At 35.5% G+C, this 20,936-nt stretch overlaps 1 protein-coding gene across 12 annotated transcripts in view; it reads right to left on the bottom strand.

Moving 5' to 3' along the window:
- Positions 1-20,936, bottom strand: part of tjp1a (tight junction protein 1a) — a 130,549-nt gene that overhangs the window by 59,719 nt on the left and 49,894 nt on the right. Inside the window, exon 1 of one of the 12 annotated variants that reach the window (XM_078792935.1) lies at positions 11,394-12,066. The exons of 10 other annotated variants lie outside the window; for them this stretch is intronic. In XM_078792935.1, coding sequence (XP_078649061.1) covers positions 11,394-11,417 — 24 coding nt within the window. In that variant the 5' untranslated portion in view covers positions 11,418-12,066. Of the gene's footprint in view, positions 1-5,758; positions 5,764-11,393; positions 12,067-20,936 lie in introns of those variants that run through there. One more of the 12 variants, XM_078792937.1, reaches the window with a different exon arrangement.

Raw genomic sequence — 20,936 nt, 5'->3', positions numbered from 1 at the left:
TGCCCAGCTCTGAAGCAATAGTTAGCGACACACGGTGGCATAAAACATGAGGCCAAGCCCCCTCAACGGCATTCCCGAGCCCTCTGAGGGCCGAGCCACAATAGACATTCTGTGCCGGCACACAATCTATAGTGAATTAATGAGTTACTGTTTGACGTTCCATTTTCCCAAGCACTTAACTAGCGACATAATTACCCCCCCCCAAGAGCTGATAACTATAGGAAGGGGCGCTTTCATTCTTCAGTAAGCTCAGGAAAAACATCAAGCAAACTTATTTCTACAGAAGAGAAACCTTTTCGGGATCTACAATGCAGCCTGGATTCATTATTTAAAGATATACAGTTTAAAATATTCACATATACAGCATATGATATGTAGTTATGTCAAAAAATGTCTACATGACTAGGTCATAATGGGTCATATGGGATGTTCCAGTATATATTGTTTGTGTTCTACGTTGTAAACGTAAACGTTCATCTTTTGGAAAAGAAAAACTTGTGAACATCCAGCAGCAACACAATGTTTTTGGCATGAATACTGTTTTAATGACAAAAATACTGAACCACGTTGACTATCCGGCCTCTGTTTACTCTGCTTTAGCTGAAGGATGTCACCCCAATGACATCACTTCCGAAATTGAGGCTGAATTATAAATGTAATTTTTGTGAATTTACCACTTCCTGTCAAAAATATATCAATTTAGAACATAATTAAATAAAGACATAAAAACAATATATAACATATTCAAGAAAACAGCACTGTAATACACTGCAACCGAACAGAAACGTAAGCAAATGAACCCAAAACCTTCATCTTTTGGAAAAGAAAAACTTGTGAACATCCAGCAGCAACACAATATTTTGGCATGACTACTGTTTTAATGAGAAAAATACTGAACCACGTTGACTATCCACCTCTGTTTACTCTGCTTTAGCCCCAATGACATCAGTTGAGGCTGAACTATAAATATAATTTTTTGTGAATTTACCACTTCCTGTCAAAAATATATCAATTTAGAACAGAATTAAATAAACAATATATAACATATTCAAGAAAACAGCACTGTAATACACTGCGACCAAACAGAAACGTAAGCAAATGAACCCAAAACCTTCATCTTTTGGAAAAGAAAAACTTGTGAACATCCAGCAGCAACACAATATTTTGGCATGATTACTGTTTTAATGACAAAAATACTGAACCACGTTGACTATCCGCCTCTGTTTACGCTGCTTTAGCTGAAGGATCAATGACATCACTTACGGAAATGAGGCGGTAATTTTGGTGAATTTACCACTTCCTGTCAAAAATATATCAATTTAGAACAGAATTAAATAAACAATATATAACAGCACTGTAATACACTGCGACCAAACAGAAACGTAAGCAAATGAACCCAAAACCTTCATCTTTTGGAAAAGAAAAACTTGTGAACATCCAGCAGCAACACAATATTTTGGCATGACTACTGTTTTAATGGTAAAAATACTGAACCACATTGACCATCCGCCTCTGTTTACTCTGCTTTAGCTGAGGGGTGTCACCCCAATGACATCACTTCCGAAATTGAGGCTGAACTATAAATAGAATTTTTGTGAATTTACCACTTCCTGTCAAAAATACATCAATTTAGAACAGAATTAAGTAAAATGAACCCAAAACGTTCATCTTTTGGAAAAGAAAAACTTCTGAACATCCAGCAGCAACACAATGTTTTGGCATGACTACTGTTTTAATGACAAAAATACTGAACCACGTTGACTATGAGGCTGTAATTTTTGTGAATTTACCACTTCCTGTCATTTTAAAACATAATTAAATTAAGACATAAAAACAATATATAACATATTCAAAAAAAACCCAGCACTGTAATACACTGCGACCAAACACAAACGTAAGCAAATGAACCCAAAGCAGTGTGTTTGTGTACATGTGTGTACGTGTGTGTATGTGTGTTTATGTGCTGTGTAAAGACATGTAGGGCAACAAGCCTTAGGACGAATCTGTTCCATCTCTTTTCTATCTTTGCTAACCAACTGAGCCATGGAAAACCCAAATCATCCTCCACCACTACACTCTCTCTCTCTCTCTCTTGCTATCTCTTGTCTCTCACACACACAAACACACACACACACACACACACACACACATTCCTTATGCCTGTAATGTGAATGATAAATCCCTGCACAGGCCGAGCCGACTCTCTGCTGCCAAAAATGATGCAGGAGTTGCCCGGCTCTGCTAGACTGGCTGTCTGATGTGGAACAAGGTACCTACCTAAACCGGTTACATAATGTTTCCTAACTGCTTGAGCGGGAACGTGTAAACGTACCGCATTTCTGCACAAAAGGTGCAAGAAAATGATTTCCATATATATATATATATATATATATAACGACCATATAACACATATATAGTGACATGTGAATATGCATGAATATGGACGATTACAAAGTAAACAATGACATTAGCGTCTAATTTACAAATGATCTTATACCTCAAGGGGTCTCAAACACGCGGTCCCCGCCTTGATATGAAAGTTTAATGTTAGTGCGGCCCGCGTAAGTTTGATATGGATGCCGTATGGTATCATGTACCCAGAATAAAAAATTATTACGTTTGATTAATGTTCATGTTAAAGGTTAAATAACTGTTAATAGTTATCCTCCCGATCCGTGTGGAAGTGGTAAGTTTTTGGCGATTTAAGTTTAAAGGAAAGAACTTGGAAGGCTACCGTTTCGGTCGCTAGCTCTCTAGTTTGCGAGTTAGCATGTGTCTCAAGACTCTGCAGTTGCGCAATATGTTGTAAATAAAAAGAGTATAAATGTGACTATAGTCGTGTTTTGTCATGTCTACAGGGCTCTAATAATGCTTTGTTCATTTTAATATGAAAAAAAATGTCTACCCACCAACTATATGTGGTTTCTTAAGTTTTTATTATTATTATTATTATTATTATATTTATTTATTTATTACTGATTGATTGATTTTCTTTACTCTTAATTTGTTTATTTATTTTTCATCCTATTTTGTGTAGAAAAATAAAAATTAAGATATTTGAGAACAGTGGAATGTTTTATCAGAGCTTTTATTGTAGAAAATCGAAACCAAAGCAAAGTTTATTAATTTTTCTGTTTTTAATAAATGCGTTTTTTGTTTTTTGTTTTTTTGGAAAACCTGATGCGGCCCAGTCTTGCCCAGACCCTAGCTCCAGTGGCCCCCAAATAAATTGAGTTTGAGACCCCTGTTATACCTGAATGGTTCCAGTTACCAAAAGGAGGCTTTACACTGTCAGCCATGAGTGAGTTTAAAATAACCAGTCGCCATCACGTGAGACAGCCATATGTCTATTTAAAGAACTCGTTGATTAGATTGTGCATACTTATCTCGTTTAATGACGATCAACAAAAGCATTCTTCGACATTTTTTTCTTCCTTGCCCCCCCCCCCAATTGAGATGCAAGAATAAACATAAGGTTGACTGATTTGGGAAAATAATGTAAAGCAATTACCAGGTGCTGTTTTGTTACTCACTGGACTATGTGACAGTTATGGGTCAGTAATGCTATTCGTGTTGGTGTTTTTATATAGTCCTGGGTCAGTGAAGGCACCGTAGGCTTCACTTGAAGTGACGAGTGATTGGTTGAAAACAAGGAAGTGTGATTTGGTCTGTTACTTCGTAAGTCTACGAACTATTACCCTAATTTAAGCTAGGTGTAGAGCCCTATGAAATCCCTTTTACTCAATTTTTTATATTTATTAACTAATTCGCTCCAAAAGATGCATTGATATGTCTTTTAAGGGTTTGTTTTTGCACAGAGATGATAATGCAACTCCACAATAGAAGAGTGCATGTATGGTGCAGTTTTTAGCCACTAAAATGACCACAAGGTGGCAGCAGTGCATTTCATGAGCAAGGTGTATGCTAACCAAGGTGTATGCTAACCAGGTGTACTATTAATACTAGTAATATTTGCAAATGATGATTAATAAATGTTAATTATAAAAAGTGATATTGGATAAATCCTATCCAACCGAGGTGTATGCTAACTGAGGTGTATGCTAACCGAGGTGTATGCTAACCGAGGTGTATGCTAATCAAGGTGTTTGCTAAGCGAGTTGAATGCTAACCGAGTTGTATGCTAAACAATGTGTATGCTACCCAAGGTGTATGCTAACCGAGGTGTATGCTAACCGAGGTGTATGCTAATCGTGGTGTATGCTAACCAAGATGTACGCTAACCAAGGTGTATGCCATGCCGAGGTGTATGCCATGCCGAGGTGTACGCTAACCGAGGTGTATGCTAACCGAGTTGTATGCTAACCGAGTTGTATGCTAAACAAGGTGTATGCTAACCGAGGTGTATGCTAACCAAGATGTATGCTAAACAATGTGTATGCTACCCGAGGTGTATGCTAACCGAGGTGTATGCTAACCGAGGTGTATGCTAAGCGAGTTGTATGCTAAACAATGTGTATGCTACCCAAGGTGTATGCTAACCGAGGTGTATGCTAACCGAGGTGTATGCTAATCGTGGTGTATGCTAACCAAGATGTACGCTAACCAAGGTGCATGCCATGCCGAGGTGTACGCTAACCGAGGTGTATGCTAACCAAGTTGTATGCTAACCGAGTTGTATGCTAAACAAGGTGTATGCTAACCGAGGTGTATGCTAACCAAGATGTATGCTAAACAATGTGTATGCTACCCGAGGTGTATGCTAACCGAGGTGTTTGCTAAGCGAGTTGAATGCTAACCGAGTTGTATGCTAAACAAGGTGTATGCTAACCGAGGTGTATGCTAACCGAGGTGTATGCTAATCATGGTGTATGCTAATCGTGGTGTATGCTAATCGTGGTGTACGCTAACCAAGGTGTATGCCATGCCGAGGTATATGCTAAACGAGGTGTATGCTAACCGAGTTGTATGCTAACCGAGTTGTATGCTCAACAATGTGTATGCTAACCGAGGTGTATGCTAACCAAGATGTATGCTAAACAATGTGTATGCTACCCGAGGTGTATGCTAATCGAGGTGTTTGCTAAGCGAGTTGAATGCTAACCGAGTTGTATGCTAAACAATGTGTATGCTACCCAAGGTGTATGCTAACCGAGGTGTATGCTAACCGAGGTGTATGCTCATCGTGGTGTATGCTAACCAAGGTGTATGCCATGCCGAGGTGTATGCTAACCGAGGTGTATGCTAACCGAGGTGTATGCTAACCAAGGTGTATGCTAACCGAGGTGTATGCTAAACAATGTGTATGCTAACCGAGGTGTATGCTACTCGAGGTGTATGCTAACCGAGTTGAATGCTAACCGAGTTGAATGCTAACCGAGTTGTATGCTAAACAATGTGTATGCTACCCAAGGTGTATGCTAACCAAGGTGTATGCTAACCAGGTGTACTATTAATACAAGTAATATTTGCAAATGATGATTAATAAATGTTAATTATAAAAAGTGATATTGGTGACAAATACCGTGCTTATGGAAGAGCAGCGGAGAGGCTGACTTTTTAAGATCTCCCATGTGATCCGCCCCCACCCAAGCTTTCTCACTTTCACCCCTCCTCCCTGCCCCATCCTTGAGAAGGTATTCCGTTTTTCTTCTTTTTTCCCCGTCTCGGACCTATTAACTTGCCTCAATGTGTTTCTCTCCTCTCGCTCGTCACAAAACAGCTCATTGACTCGAGATGAAACTGCGAATCACGTATCCGGATAACGTTATAGACAGAAACGCCAGAGTTCAGAATGAGTTCAAAACAACACTTCAACAAGCAAGCAAGTCAGCTAGCTGGGGCCCTGCTGAACAAAAATGGCCTCTGGCTGTTGTTTTCAATATGGGGAAGAGACTACCGCCTCATCCGTGGCGACAGCTTACACCTGCCTACCTGGAGGCCCAGGAGACCCGTCCAATCAAAAGGTCTGTATGCAGAACTCGGAACTTGTATGTGTTTGTAATGTAACTCAACGCCAAATCGTGTTTGTTTCCGGCAATGTAAACAGCATGGCGTCATGACGACCAGCAGGACACGGTATCGACATCAACTGCGACAATGGAACATCCGAACTGTTATTAAAAACAACAAACAATGGATATCATCATTAGCCACGTTTACATGAGGAGTTTTTATCTTTCCGAATGACCTTTCCTAAAAACAATGGTACACATGGAAAGGAATATTCCAATCTCTATAATCAAACAGGAATATTTGGGTCCATGTATACGTGGATACTAGCAAAAAAAAACCTTCAACAACAACATAGGTACAAATAAGCACACTTTACAACATAAGAACTCAAAGACTTGCACCAAAATATGCTATGTTTATATGTTCATTTCTTTCGGAATGAGGTGTGTACAAAGGTTCGATTCTGGGTACTGGCAAAAAAAAACCCTCATACAACAACATAGGTACAAATAAGCACACTTTACAACATAAGAACTCAAAGACTTGCACCAAAATATGCTATGTTTATATGTTCATTTCTTTCGGAATGAGGTGTGTACAAAGGTTCGATTCTGGGTACTGGCAAAAAAAAACCCTCATACAACAACATAGGTACAAATAAGCACACTTTACAACATAAGAACTCAAAGACTTGCACCAAAATATGCTATGTTTATATGTTCATTCAGATTGGCACTTTTCTTTTGGAATGAAGTGTATATAAAGGTTCAATTCCTTCCGTTTCAGCAAATAAACCGAATGCTATCGGAATTTTTGGGTCCATGTATACGTGGCTACTAGCAAAAAGAACTTCAACAACAACATAGGTACAAATAAGCACACTTTACCACATAAGAACTCAAAGACTTGCACCAAAATATGGTACGTTTATATATTCATTCGGATTGGCACTTTTCTTTGGGAATGAGGTGTATATAAAGGTTCAATTCCTTCCGTTTCAGCAAATAAACAGAATACAATTGGAATATTTGGGTCCATGTATACGTGGCTAATGTCATTTAAACGCCCTTTGCTCAGACATGAATTCCGCTCTTTGTTAGTGTCGTTGTGTTTAAAATAAAGGCTGACGACTAAAGACGGCAAATAAACAAGGTAAACAACGTGACACTGGTAAAACACTGGATATTAGCTGTTCAGTGTTCTCTTTACGACTGGATACATATGCCGTGATTCTCACCGTGAACCAAAACAACATTATGCCGTGTTCCTCCACGCAATCGGTGGTCTAATTACACTTCCCTCCTTCAGTGATGTAAATGGAGACGAGTAATCATCAAAGCAAAGCAGAGGCTGTTCTTGGCCCACTGTGCAACACTAATTAACAACACCTCAAATGCATTCAAAATGTATTTTCCACTCTTTATATTTGTTTTTTTTCAAAACACAAGCCTCAAGACTAGATGGTTTAACATTTATGTCTTTTTTTAGTGTCTACAACAGCAAGGTCAAACATACACGGCCAAAACCCTTCATGTCAAACCCTTGGAAGATGAAGGTTTTCATCTTGACCTAAGCAACACTTTCTACAATAAAAGTGTTTTCTTGGCTATAACACACCTAAATAGCGGAGTAAGCCCTATGCTAACCAGGACGGACGGGACTGGGAACAATACGGATACGGCCTAAAATCCATACACTGTACACCAGAGACTCAGTTGACGAGGTGTATGCTAACTAAGGTGTATGCTAACCAGGTGTATGCTAATTGAGGTGTATGCTAACCGAGGTGTATGCTAACTGAGTTGTATGCTAACCAGGTGTATGCTAATTGAGGTGTATGCTAACCGAGGTGTATGCTAACCGAGTTGTATGCTAAACAATGTGTATGCTACCTGAGGTGTATGCTACACGAGGTGTATGCTAACCGAGTTGTATGCTAAACAATGTGTATGCTAACCGAGGTGTATGCTAACCGAGGTGTATGCTAACCGAGGTGTATGCTAACCGAGGTGTATGCTAACCGAGGTGTATGCTAACCGAGGTGTATGCTAACCGAGGTGTATGCTACCGAAGGTGTATGCTAACCGACGTGTATGCTAATCGAGGTGTATGCTAAACAATGTGTATGCTACCCGAGGTGTATGCTAATCGAGGTGTATGCTAACCGAGGTGTATGCTAAACAGGTGTATGCTAAACAGGTGTATGCTACCCGATGTGTATGCTAACCGAGGTGTATGCTAACCAAGGTGTATGCTAACCAAGGTGTATGCTAACCGAGTTGTATGCTAACCGACTTGTATGCTAAACAATGTGTATGCTAACCGAGGTGTATACTAACCAAGGTGTATGCTAACCTAGTTGTATGTTAAACAATGTGTATGCTAACCGAGGTGTATGCTAACCGAGTTGCATGCTAACCGAGTTGCATGCTAACCGAGTTGCATGCTAACCGAGTTGCATGCTAACCGAGTTGCATGCTAACCGAGTTGCATGCTAACCGAGGTGTATGCTAACCGAGGTGTATGCTAACCGAGGTGTATGGTAAACAATGTGTATGCTAAACAATGTGTATGCTACCCAAGGTGTATGCTAACCGAGGTGTATGCTAACCGAGTTGCATGCTAACCGAGGTGTATGCTAACCGAGGTGTATGCTAACCAAGGTGTATGCTAACCGAGGTGTATGGTAAACAATGTGTATGCTAACCAAGGTGTATGCTAAACAATGTGTATGCTACCCAAGGTGTATGCTAACCGAGGTGTATGCTAACCAAGGTCCCACTGTAATAAGCCCAGTACTTGATGAGTGAGTCCACATTGGACAGGTTGTTGATATAAGCAGGATCAACCTAATATGTTTTCCACTGTACCTTGCCCTTTTATTAAACATACTAAGTAGTGTTATTTTATTGGTCTTATTTACATGACGGCATCTGCCATTTAAAATAGCAGTATCCGTACTGCGTTGTTTTTTTTTTTCATGAAATGTGACGTTTATCATGTAGAACTGGCGAGGAACACTCAAAACATTTTTAGAACACGGCGCCAATAAACACAACAGCAAAAGAGATAACACCCACGGCATAAAACATATTTGACGTATTACAAACAAGCAAGCGGTTTACAATCGGAAGCCCGACGACGACGACGACGACGAGCGTACGTCGCGACGTCACCACAATTACAGTTTGACAGAGCCGGTTTCGTCTAACTGGAACAACCGACCCAGCCTGAATATCACCACCTCTGTTAGACAAACACAGCACATTCCTCGCTTGTCAACGTGGAGGGAGAAAAAAAAAAAAAAAAAAAAAACATAAGTCCGCACACGGCCGGGGACTATTGAACACACATGGCCGTCTAAATATGCAGCCGTAAATAAGAGGATTGACCCACTTAAAAAAATACACTCCGGCATTCTATGTTTACTAAACACTTCCTCTAACTCGACTAAAGTATTGTAAAGTAAAGTATTACAGTGACATCATAACGCCAAACTGTGGTTACTCACACATGTAAAAAAATATATATCATTCCCAACACAATAGTGTGGCATGGGAACTGAAATAATAATAATAATTTACATATACTTTTCACACTTTAATATTCCAATGCTAATATAATAGTTGGGAAATGTATTTTTCACAGAATTATTTTTCACACCAAAGATAATAGCATGTACAGCAACGGTGTCCAAAGTGTGGCCTGAGGACTACTTTCGCCCTCGGCGCATTCTAAAAATACAATGAAAGTATGGGAGCGCTATTAGCTTCTTACATGTTGATGCTAATAGCGAAGGGGGTCACGAGACCAGGCGATACACGAACAAGACGAGACCCGAGGTGTATGCTAACCGAGTTGTATGCTAACCGAGGTGTACGCTAACCGAGTTGTACGCTAACCGAGTTGTACGCTAACCGAGTTGTACGCTAATCGAGGTGTACGCTAATCGAGGTGTATGCTAAACAATGTGTATGCTAACCGAGGTGTATGCTAACCGAGGTGTATGCTAACCGAGGTGTATGCTAAGACGAGACCAGAGTTTAACATTACTTTTAAGAAAAGTACAATAATATATATATGACAATATAGCTTCAAGTTGCTAATAAAACCAATGCACAGAGTGAACCCTCCTCCTGGCTGTTGGGAGGCATTGCTTAATTAATGAATTTATCATTACCCCAGTTTTTTTTCCTCAAAATATTTAGAACTTTACTGTGGGTTTTTTTCGAGGAGAACAAGAGAGACCAGACTTTAATATTACTTTTAAGAAAGATACAATAATATATATATATATATATATATGACAATATAGCTCTATGGTGCTAAAACCAGTGCACAGAGTGAACCCGCCTCGTGGTTGTTGGGAGGCGGGAGATGAGAAAAACAGAAATTATCCAGCTCATGTTAATTTATGATGTGCTTAATTAATGAATTTATCATTACCTACTGCCCACAAACAGTTATTTTTTTTTCTAAAAATATTTAGAACTTTACTGTGTTTTTTTTTTTTTGGAGGAGAACAAGACAAGACCAGACTTTAACATTACTTTTAAGAAAGATACAGTAATATATATGTATAAAAAGTCATTTTTGGTGATGATTTTTGTCACCGTAATACAAATCTAACATACTAAGATGTTAGATATAGATATAATTAATTGATATTTTGTTGTCATGCCTCGAGACAGTAAAGTATAAATTAAATGTTTAGATAAAAAGTAAAAAAAGTGAGAAAAAAATCTAAATAAATTACAATAAAAATAACACAGCTATCTTATATATATATATATATATGACAATATAACTCCAATGTGCTAAAAACCAGTGCATGCACAGAGTGAACCCTCCTCCTGGCCTTTACCCCAGGCTCAGAGCCCACAAGATAATTTTTTTTTCTTAAAATATTTACAAATTTACTGTGTTTTTTTTTAGTAATTATACCACATACTGTACATAAGAAGCTGTGTTATTTTTATTGTAATTTATTTACATTTTTTTCTCACTTTTTAAAAAACTTTTATGTAAACATTTTTATTTATTTTTGTTATATTTGTATTACGGTGACAAAAATGACTTAATACAGCCAATTATTTCATCTTCAAGGCTGATTATTTGCATCCAATAATTCTCAGGGACACTTGCAAAATCAACAGGTTGTATTAATGGATGCCACATGGACACAGCAGGCCGATATTATCATCAGCCAAAATCGGCATCTTATCAAATGGACCACATTAGTAAAAGTCACACTCAACACAAAGATCGTGTCTGATTAAGAAGATGTATTACAAAGTGTAGATTTCAAAACAACCTTGAAGCTATACAAACAACCACGGTGCCCCTACGCCTTTGGCCTCACTTTTTACACAGGCACCTAGCAAAACTTCTACCGCCACGCTAATGTGGAATTACGGTTAAAAAAAACTGTCCCGAGTGGAAAAGCCACGGACACTTATTTTTCCCGAGCGTGTACACACCTTATTTGACGCCTTGGAGGACATTTTGCTGTCCTGTTAAGACTTCCGAAGTGACAGCTTTAACGTTCCCCCGGCTTGCCTTTGTTTTGATGGCGACTCGGCCGAGTGTGCTATTCCGGTTGAATTGTCGCCCAGCTGCCGCCACGCCGGGCCCCGCTGTGTTATTTGACTTTATCCAGGAAACATGGCACGAAAAAGTCCAAAGTTCATTATCTTCTCTTCGGTGACTGGAGTGAGTGTTAATAACGGCAGTGCAGTCAGATATCCAGACATAGAAAAATAGAGAGCTTGTAAAAAATAAAAATAAAAAAAGCCACACGCCAAGGATTAAGTTAGCTTTGTGTTAATGATTTTTTTAGTAGCTATCGTCCACTCCGGGATGAAAAGTTGGGAAGAGAAGGCATCATGACGACGGCTAACAGCAATGGCAGGCGGGGGTAAACCTCTCCCTGCTCTCGCTGTGCTCACTGTGGAGGCTATGTGGACCGTACCACTTGCACAAGCATGGGGGAGCGCCGATTCAAAAACAACGAGGACACTGCGCATTAACGGTACAAATGCAACAAAAACGTACGTAGCATAAAATTAAATTCTTAACAATCATGTCTGTTTGCATTTGGAGGCGGTTTGGTTTTTATTTTGTATATTTTAATAATTTTCAGGACGTCTACAACCCCTGTTACCTCATGGGACACAGGGTCGCGGCGATACAATGAGAAGCAGCTACGCCGCTGTCCCCGCTGATGTTGGATGCTCTGTGCGGGCGATACTGCAAATGTGGATATCGATTCGATACCAACCAGGTACAGGAACAGTATTGCTGAGCAATTTTTCATTTAATTTATTATTGCAATCGTAAGAATACACAAGATAATAAGTAAAAGATAATAATAATAATAATAATAATAATAACAACAACAACAATAATAATAATAATAATAATAGTAATAATAATAGTAATAATAATAATAATAATAATAATAATAATAATAATAATAATAATAATAAATTAAAATAATAATAATGAATAAATGTTATAATAAATTAAAATAATAATACACTTTCATTACATTAATAATAATAATAAAATAATAATAAAAGATAATAAATTAAAATAATAATAATTATCAATAAATACATTTAATAATAAATTAAAATAATAATAATGAATACATTTTATAATAAATTAAAATAAATAATACACTTTCATTACATTAATAATAGTAATAATAATAATAAAATTATAATAAAAGATAATAAATTAAAGATAATAAATTAAAATAATAATAATAATAATAATGAATAAATAAATTTAATAATAAATTAAAATAATAAAACACTTTAATTACAGGGACAGTATTTCTGAGCAATTTTTCCTTTAATTTAAGATTAAAATCGTAAGAAAACACAGGCCAAAGATAATAATAATAAAATCCTAATAAAATATAATAATTATTAAAATAATAATAATAACCTCACACATTATTCAACACATTTTAAGTATAAAATATATCGGTCCTCACCATTACTGCGTGATTAATACACAATACTGGATGAAAAGAAGTACATAGTACTTTCATTGTCAAATAAACTCTTGCTGCGGTGCATTCAAGGACCGCCGAACAAAATCCGAAACCTCCAAGCTTGACAAAAAAAAACATTATCAGACAAACATAAAGGCATAAACATGTTATTAATGGAATTAATCGCTCTGTTATCGATCCGTCGCTTGATATCGACATAATCGATATTTGTATCGATCCACCCACCCCTGGATGCTTACTTTCTATGCAGTGATGTTACTGAGGTGTTGTTACACAAGCGTTTTGCATTAGAATGATGCAGCAAAGGACAATATGGTTCCTTACACTCACAAATAAGACGCATAGAACCACATAAAACAATGCTACAATGCTACAATGCTACATTCATGTTGGCGGGCCGATAAGTCACCCTCACAGGAGACCACAAAAGCCATTGAGTCAAAGTTCCTGCCACTTCCTGAACCCGACCCCACCCCACAGGATACAACAATGTCAGCTTGCATTGTTTCATAATTTACTTCTGTTGTGGCAAACAATTTAACATAAGAAAAAGCAGGGGGGGAAATCAGAAATGGCCGCCCGTAATGTTGCTGTGCAAACTACATCCAGCATTATAATTATACCAGGGGTGTCACTATAGGTTCTGAGGGCAGGGGGGGCTTAGCAGAAATTTAGTAGAAAAAAAATAAAATTATTTAGGAGGGCTTAAGAACATTTTAGGGGGTCCCTATTATAGGAAATTTGTCAGATATTTTTTTGTAAAAAATAAAAAATCAATAAAAAAATTAACAAATATCAAATTATTTAGGGGGGCTTAAGAACATTTTAGGGGGGCCCTATTATATATGAAATTTGTCAGAGATTTTTTTGTAAAAAAAAATAAAAAGTCAGTTTAAAAAAATCAATAACAAATATGAAATTATTTAGGGGGGCTTAAGAACATTTTAGGGGGTCCCTATTATAGGAAATTTGTCAGAGATTTTTTGTAAAAAAAAAATCAATTAAAAAAATCAATAACAAATATCAAATTATTTAGGGGGCTTAAGAACATTTTAGGGGTCCCTATTATAGGAAATTTGTCAGAGATTTTTTTGTAAAAAAAAAATAAAAAGTCAGTTTAAAAAATCAATAACAAATATGAAATTATTTAGGGGGGCTTAAGAACATTTTAGGGGGGCCCTATTATAGGAAATTTGTCAGAGATTTTTTGTAAAAAAAATCAATTTAAAAAATCAATAACAAATATCAAATTATTTAGGGGGGCTTAAGAACATTTTAGGGGGTCCCTATTATAGGAAATTTGTCAGAGATTTTTTTGTAAAAAAAAATCAATTAAAAAAATCAATAACAAATATCAAATTATTTAGGGGGTCTCTATTATAGGAAATTTGTCAGAGATTTTTTTTGCAAAAAAAAATCAATTTTAAAAAATCAATAGCAAATATGAAATTATTTAGGAGGGCTTAAGAACATTTTAGGGGGGCCCTATTATAGGAAATTTGTCAGAGTTTTTTTTGTAAAAAATAAAAAAAATCAATAAAAATGTTTAAAAATCAATAACAAATGTCAAATTATTTAGGGGGTCCCTATTTTAGGGAATTTGTTTTGTAAAAAATAAAAAAAACAATTTCAAAAATCAACAACAAATATCAAATTATTTAGGGGGACTTAAGAACTTTTTTGGGGGACCCTATTATACATGAAATTTGTCTGAGATTTTTTCGTAAAAAAAAAAAATCAATAAAAATAATCAATAACAAATATGAAATTATTTAGGGGGCTTAAGGACATTTTAGGGGGGTTGCTTTTTTGTAAAAACTAAAAAAAATCTATAAAAAGAAATCAGTTAAAAAAAATCAAATTATTTAGGGGGTCTTAAGGACATTTTAAAGGACCCTATTATATGAAATTTGACAGAGATTTATTTTGTAAAAAAAAAATAAATCAATAAAAAGATTTTAAAAATCAGTAAAAATATCAAATTATTTAGCCCCCTAAATAAAAAAAATTATTAAAAATATAAAATTATTTAGGCGGAGCTTAAGAACATTTTGGTGGGCCCTATTACATATGAAATTTGTCAGACATTTTTTTGTAAAAGAAAAAAAAATCAATAAAAAATATCAAATAATTTAGGGGGGGCTTAAGAACATTTTTTGGGGGGGCCTATTATATATGAAATTTGTCAGACTTTTTTTGTAAAAGAAAAAAATATCAATAAAAAATATCAAATTATTTAGGGGGGCTTAAGAACATTTTAGGGGAGTCCTATTATATATGAAATTTGTCAGACATTTTTTGTAAAAGAAAAAAAAATCAATAAAAAATATCAAATAATTTAGGGGGGTCTTAAGAACATTTTTTTGGGGGGGGCCCTATTATATATAAAATTTGTCAGACTTTTTTTGTAAAAGAAAAAAAAATCAATAAAAAATATCAAATAATTTAAGGGGAGTTAAGAACATTTTGGGGGAGGGTATTATGTATGAAATTTGTCAGACATTTTTTTTGTAAAAGAAAAAAAATCAATAAAAAATATCAAATTATTTAGGGGGAGCTTAAGAACATTTTAGGGGGGCCCTATTATATATAAAATTTCTCAGACATTTTTTTTGTAAAAGAAAAAAAATCAATAAAAAATATAAAATTATTTAGGGGGGCTTAAGAACATTTTAGGGGGTCCCAATTGTCAAAGATTTTTTTTGTAAAAAAATTAAAAACTCAATTAAAAAAATCAATAACAAATATCAAACAACAATTCCCACTCACACTGAATCCGTTGAATTCCGCGAGATTGATTTTTTTTTTTTTTTTGGGCTAAAGGAGATGATGATGATGATGATGATGATGATACATACTAGAATGGACGCCAATCTCTCGCTCCTTCTGAAGCTCCTCAAGCGCCTGTCGGGATCGAGCAACGCGGACAGCAGGATGTTTAACATGACGACCTATCCTTCAAAATGACGGGAGTCTGACCGCTCCGATGTCATCCACACCTGGGTTTGGACCTCAGATGTTCTAAACCAGGAAGAGCAGGACATTCATGACATTCCATCGGGATCAAAGTGATGGCATCCCTTGGAATGATATCTTCTCTTTCTCTTTCTCTCTCTCTCTTTTTCGTGGTGTTTAAACACACAAAAGCACAACAACACAACTCGTTTTGTTGCCTTCAAAGCTCAGGTGCTTCTCACGCACGAGCAGACGCGTGGAAAAAAATCAGGCGAGCGTGCACGCCGACATCACAGGGTTCACATCACTCGGCAAGCGAAGAGGCAAAAAAAAAAAAAAAAAAAAAAAAAAGGCGAGCGTAAGCTCGATGCTTGTTTGGAGTTCAAGCTCCCAGGCAGATGTTTCATTATCTCCATCTGTCTTCTCGGGTTCGGGAGTGTGTGATCCCTCCGTGAGCGCCATGTTGACTCAAGCCGTCCCGCCTCTAATAGAAACCTTCTGGAGAAGGTAACCGGATCAGCTAACCGCTCACGGTGAGGATTCTAACCGTCAAACTATGGTGTAGAGCAGCGATACGGTGCCGCCAACAACGGATTATCGTCCAATTTCACTTTTATTTATTATAGATCATGTATTTGTGTGCATTCATTTTCTACCAAAATTTTTTAAAAATATATATATTTGTTACATATTTACTCTCTATATATTTACATTTTATTTTATGTATTTTTTTATCATAAAAAATAAGTAATGGTAATATTTAATAATGAATTTATAATATATATTAATACATAATTAAACGAATTTATTCAAATAATATATAATTTTATTTTATATATTTTTTTATCATAAAAAATAAGTAATGGTAATATTTAATAATGAATGTATAATATATATTAATACATAATTAAACGAATTTATTCAAATAATATATAATTTTATTTTATATATTTTTTTATCATAAAAAATAAGTAATGATAATATTTAATAATGAATTTATAATATATATTAATACATAATTAAACTAATTTATTCAAATAATATATAAATAATTGTATATTTATAACTATTTATATAAGCAGTGATAATATTTAATAATAAATTTATAAAATATATTTATACATAATGAAAAAAATTAAATAATATATAAATAATTGCATATTTATAGTTATTTACATGAGTAATGACAATATTTAATAATGAATTTATAAAATATATTCAAACATAATGAAACAGGATCAACACTGCTAGCATAGCCACCTACTAAGCTAACCAGTCAGCCTGCAAATAACTTATTCTCAGATCAAAAAAGACTTTCAAAAGAAGCAAAAAAATTACCACTTCCACACTAAATGAGAGGATAACCTCATGTCATGCAATGTTTGTCTTAGCTAATGTAGAGGGACGACTGTGTGGGTGGGGGGGGGGGTTACACACTGGACTGGTGGCCAGCCAATCACAGGGCACATATATAGACAAACAACCATTCACACTCACATTCATACCTATGGACAATTTGGAGTCGCTAATTAACCTAGCATGTTTTTGGAATGTTGGGAGGAAACCGGAGTACCCGAAGAAAACCCACGCATGCACGGTGGAGAACATGCAAACTCCACACAGAGATGGCCGAGGGTGGAATTGAACATGGTCTCCTAGCTGTGAGGTCTGCGTGCTAACCGCTCGACCGCCGTGCCGCCCTTCAAATCCATATTTAAATAAAATTTAAAAAAGAAATCGTACTTGTATTGTATATTTCTTACCTACCCTTTGAGTGTTGAGTTGCTGTGTGATGAATTTAGCCGACTCAGACTATTACAATGAGTCATGACCGATTGGGTTTTCTCGTAGCTCATGATCGGCTCCCCCGTCAAATAAAGAGCTGCCTGGTCCTCACGGACTCGTGTATCTTATACACCAGAAATTATGGTATAAAATAATAAAAAGCCAATCACAGGGCACATATAGACAAACAACCATTCACACTCACATTCATACCTATGGATAATTTGGAGTCGCTAATAAACTTAGCATGTTTTTGGAATGTTGGGAGGAAACCGGAGTACCCGGAAAAAACCCACGCATGCACGGTGGAGAACATGCAAACTCCACACAGAGATGGCCGAGGGTGGAATTGAACCCTGGTCTCCTAGCTGTGAGGTCTGTGCGCTAACCGCTCGACCGCCGTGCCGCCCTTCAAATCCATATTTAAATAAAATTTTAAAAAGAAATCGTACTTGTATTGTATATTTCTTACCTACCCTTTGAGTGTTAAGTTGCTGTGTGATGAATTTAGCCGACTCAGACTATTACAATGAGTCATGACCGATTGGGTTTTCTCGTAGCTCATGATCGGCTCCCCCGTCAAATAAAGAGCTGCCTGGTCCTCACGGACTTGTGTATCTTATACACCAGAAATTATGGTATAAAATAATAAAAAGCCAATCACAGGGCACATATAGACAAACAACCATTCACACTCACATTCATACCTATGGACAATTTGGAGTCGCTAATTAACTTAGCATGTTTTTGGAATATGAAGGAGGAAGCACGGATGCATGGGGAGAACATGCAAACCCCAAAGAGAAATGAGGGTGGAATTGAACCGGGGTCTCCTAGCTGTGAGGCCTGATTCTACGGACTAAGAGACAAACAAACAAAATGGACAGATGTTGGTGAAAAGTCAGCCTCCTTGATGGAGGTTTTGAAGTACTTAGCCGCTAATCCTCGGCAAACATCAGGCAATCAGCAAACAACTATGATCCTCTCAACTCCACACTGAGCTGTGGACTGATGCTATCGCCATTGGGGGGGGCGGGGGCGGGGGCGGGGGCGGGGGTTGGGGGGTACGGCCAAAGTGGCTCCACAAACCCAAGATGCAACTCGACAAAACCTAACAAAATTCCACATAATTATGGAGCGTTATGAGGAGTTTGCCAAAAGTCAACCCAAGAGGTCACAAAAGACCCCACAACATCACCCACACAAGAACTATAAGGCCTCACTTGTTATTTATAAAAGTCTAAAACAAACAAAAATCAACAAATATCATTTTGTCATTTTATGCGAATAAAGTCGCTATGTTCGATATTTTCCAAGTCTCAATTTCCGATACCGATATCGACCGATATCACATGCTGATACAGCCCGATAATTATCAGACATCCCAAGAATAAATTCATAATATTACAAGGACATAAATTTAAGTAGCAAAAACAAATGATTTTTTTTAAGAAAAAAGTTGAAATATTTGGAGAAAAAAATTGAAAAAATTGAGAAAAAGAAAAAAATTGATACAAATGATACACTTTTTAAAAAAATTATCAGACATGCCAAGAATAAATTCATAATATTACAAGGACATAAATTTAAGTAGCAAAAACAAATGATTTTTTTAAAGAAAAAAGTTGAAATATTTGGAGAAAAAAATTGAAAAAATTAAGAAAAAGAAAAAAATTTATACAAATGATACACTTTTTAAAAAAAGTATCAGACATCCCAAGAATAAATTCATAATATTACAAGGACATAAATTTAAGTAGCAAAAACAAATGACTTTTTTTAAAGAAAAAATTTGAAATATTTGGAGAAAAAAATTGAAAAAATTGAGAAAAAGAAAAAAATTGATACAAATGATACACTTTTTTAAAAAATTATCAGACATCCCAAGAATAAAGTCATAATATTACAAGGACAAAATTTAAGTAGCAAAAACAAATAACATATTTTTTTAAGAAAAAAGTTGAAATATTTCAAAAAATAAATTGCGAAAATTGAGAAAAAGAACAAAATTGATACACTTTTTTTTTAAATTATCGGACATCCCAAGAATAAAGTCATAATATTACAAGGACAAAATTTAAGTAGCAAAAACAAATTAAAGATTTTTTTAAGAAAAAAGTTGAAATATTTGAAAAAATAAATCACAAAAATTGAGCAAAAGCACAAAGTTGAACAAATGATACACTTTTTAAAAAAATTATCAGACATCCCGAGAATAAATTCATAATATTACAAGGACAAATTTTAAGTAGAAAAAAAATATATATATATTTTAACAAGAAAAAGTTGAAATATTAGGAGAAAAAAAAATTGAGAAAATTTAGGAAAAAGCGCAAAGTTGAACAAATTATACACTTTTTTTTAAATTATCAGACATCCCGAGAATAAATTCATAATATTACAAGAACAAATTTTAAGTAGCAAAAACAAATAAAAGATATTTTAACAAGAAAAAGTTGAAATATTAGGAGAAAAAAAAATTGAGAAAATTTAGGAAAAAGCGCAAAGTTGAACAAATGATACACTTTTTTTTAAATTATCAGGCATCCCGAGAATAAATTCATAATATTACAAGGACAAAATTTAAGTAGCAAAAACAAATGAAAGTTTTCTTTTTAAAGAAAAAAGTTGAAATATTTGTAGAAAAAAAATCGAAAAAATTGAGAAAAAGAACAAAATTGATACAAGTGATATACTTTTTTTTTTAAATTATCAGACATCCCGAGAATAAATTCATAATATTAAAAGGACAAAATTTAAGTAGCAAAAACAAATGAAAGATATTTTAACAAAAAAGTTGAAATATTTGGAGAAAAAAAATTAAGAAAATTTAGAAAAAGAACAAAATTGATACAAATGATACACTTTTTTTTAAAAATTATCAGGCATCCCGAGAATAAATTCATAATAAAAACAAATGAAAGTTTTTTAAGACGACAGTTAAAATATTTTGAAAAAATAAAATTTTTAATTGAAAAAATTTTTTTATTGAAATTTTTTTTTTTACTTATATAGAATCACCCTTTAATTTTTCTGTAAAAGTTGTAAATGTAGGACGGGGGGCAACTTTAGGACCAAGTAACTCTATCCAGGCTAAGTGCGTGGGTGTAAAAGTGTTAACGTTGGTCATCGGCTAGCATATTTTAGGCCGTGTGATTAAAAGTGTGACAAAAAAAGCAATAAACGAGGACCAGGCGGTCTCTCGTAAATCAAGAGGCGGTCCAACAGCCGGGAAGCGGCGGCCACCGAGGGGGCCGTT

The sequence above is a fragment of the Doryrhamphus excisus genome, linkage group LG1, assembly GCF_037039965.1.
Source record: "Doryrhamphus excisus strain RoL-2023G ecotype Guam linkage group LG1, RoL_Dexc_Guam_v1.1, whole genome shotgun sequence".
Taxonomy (NCBI): Eukaryota; Metazoa; Chordata; class Actinopteri; order Syngnathiformes; family Syngnathidae; genus Doryrhamphus; species Doryrhamphus excisus.
The sequence above is the reverse complement of the archived record's forward strand: the minus strand, read 5'-3'. Positions and strand labels throughout refer to the sequence as shown.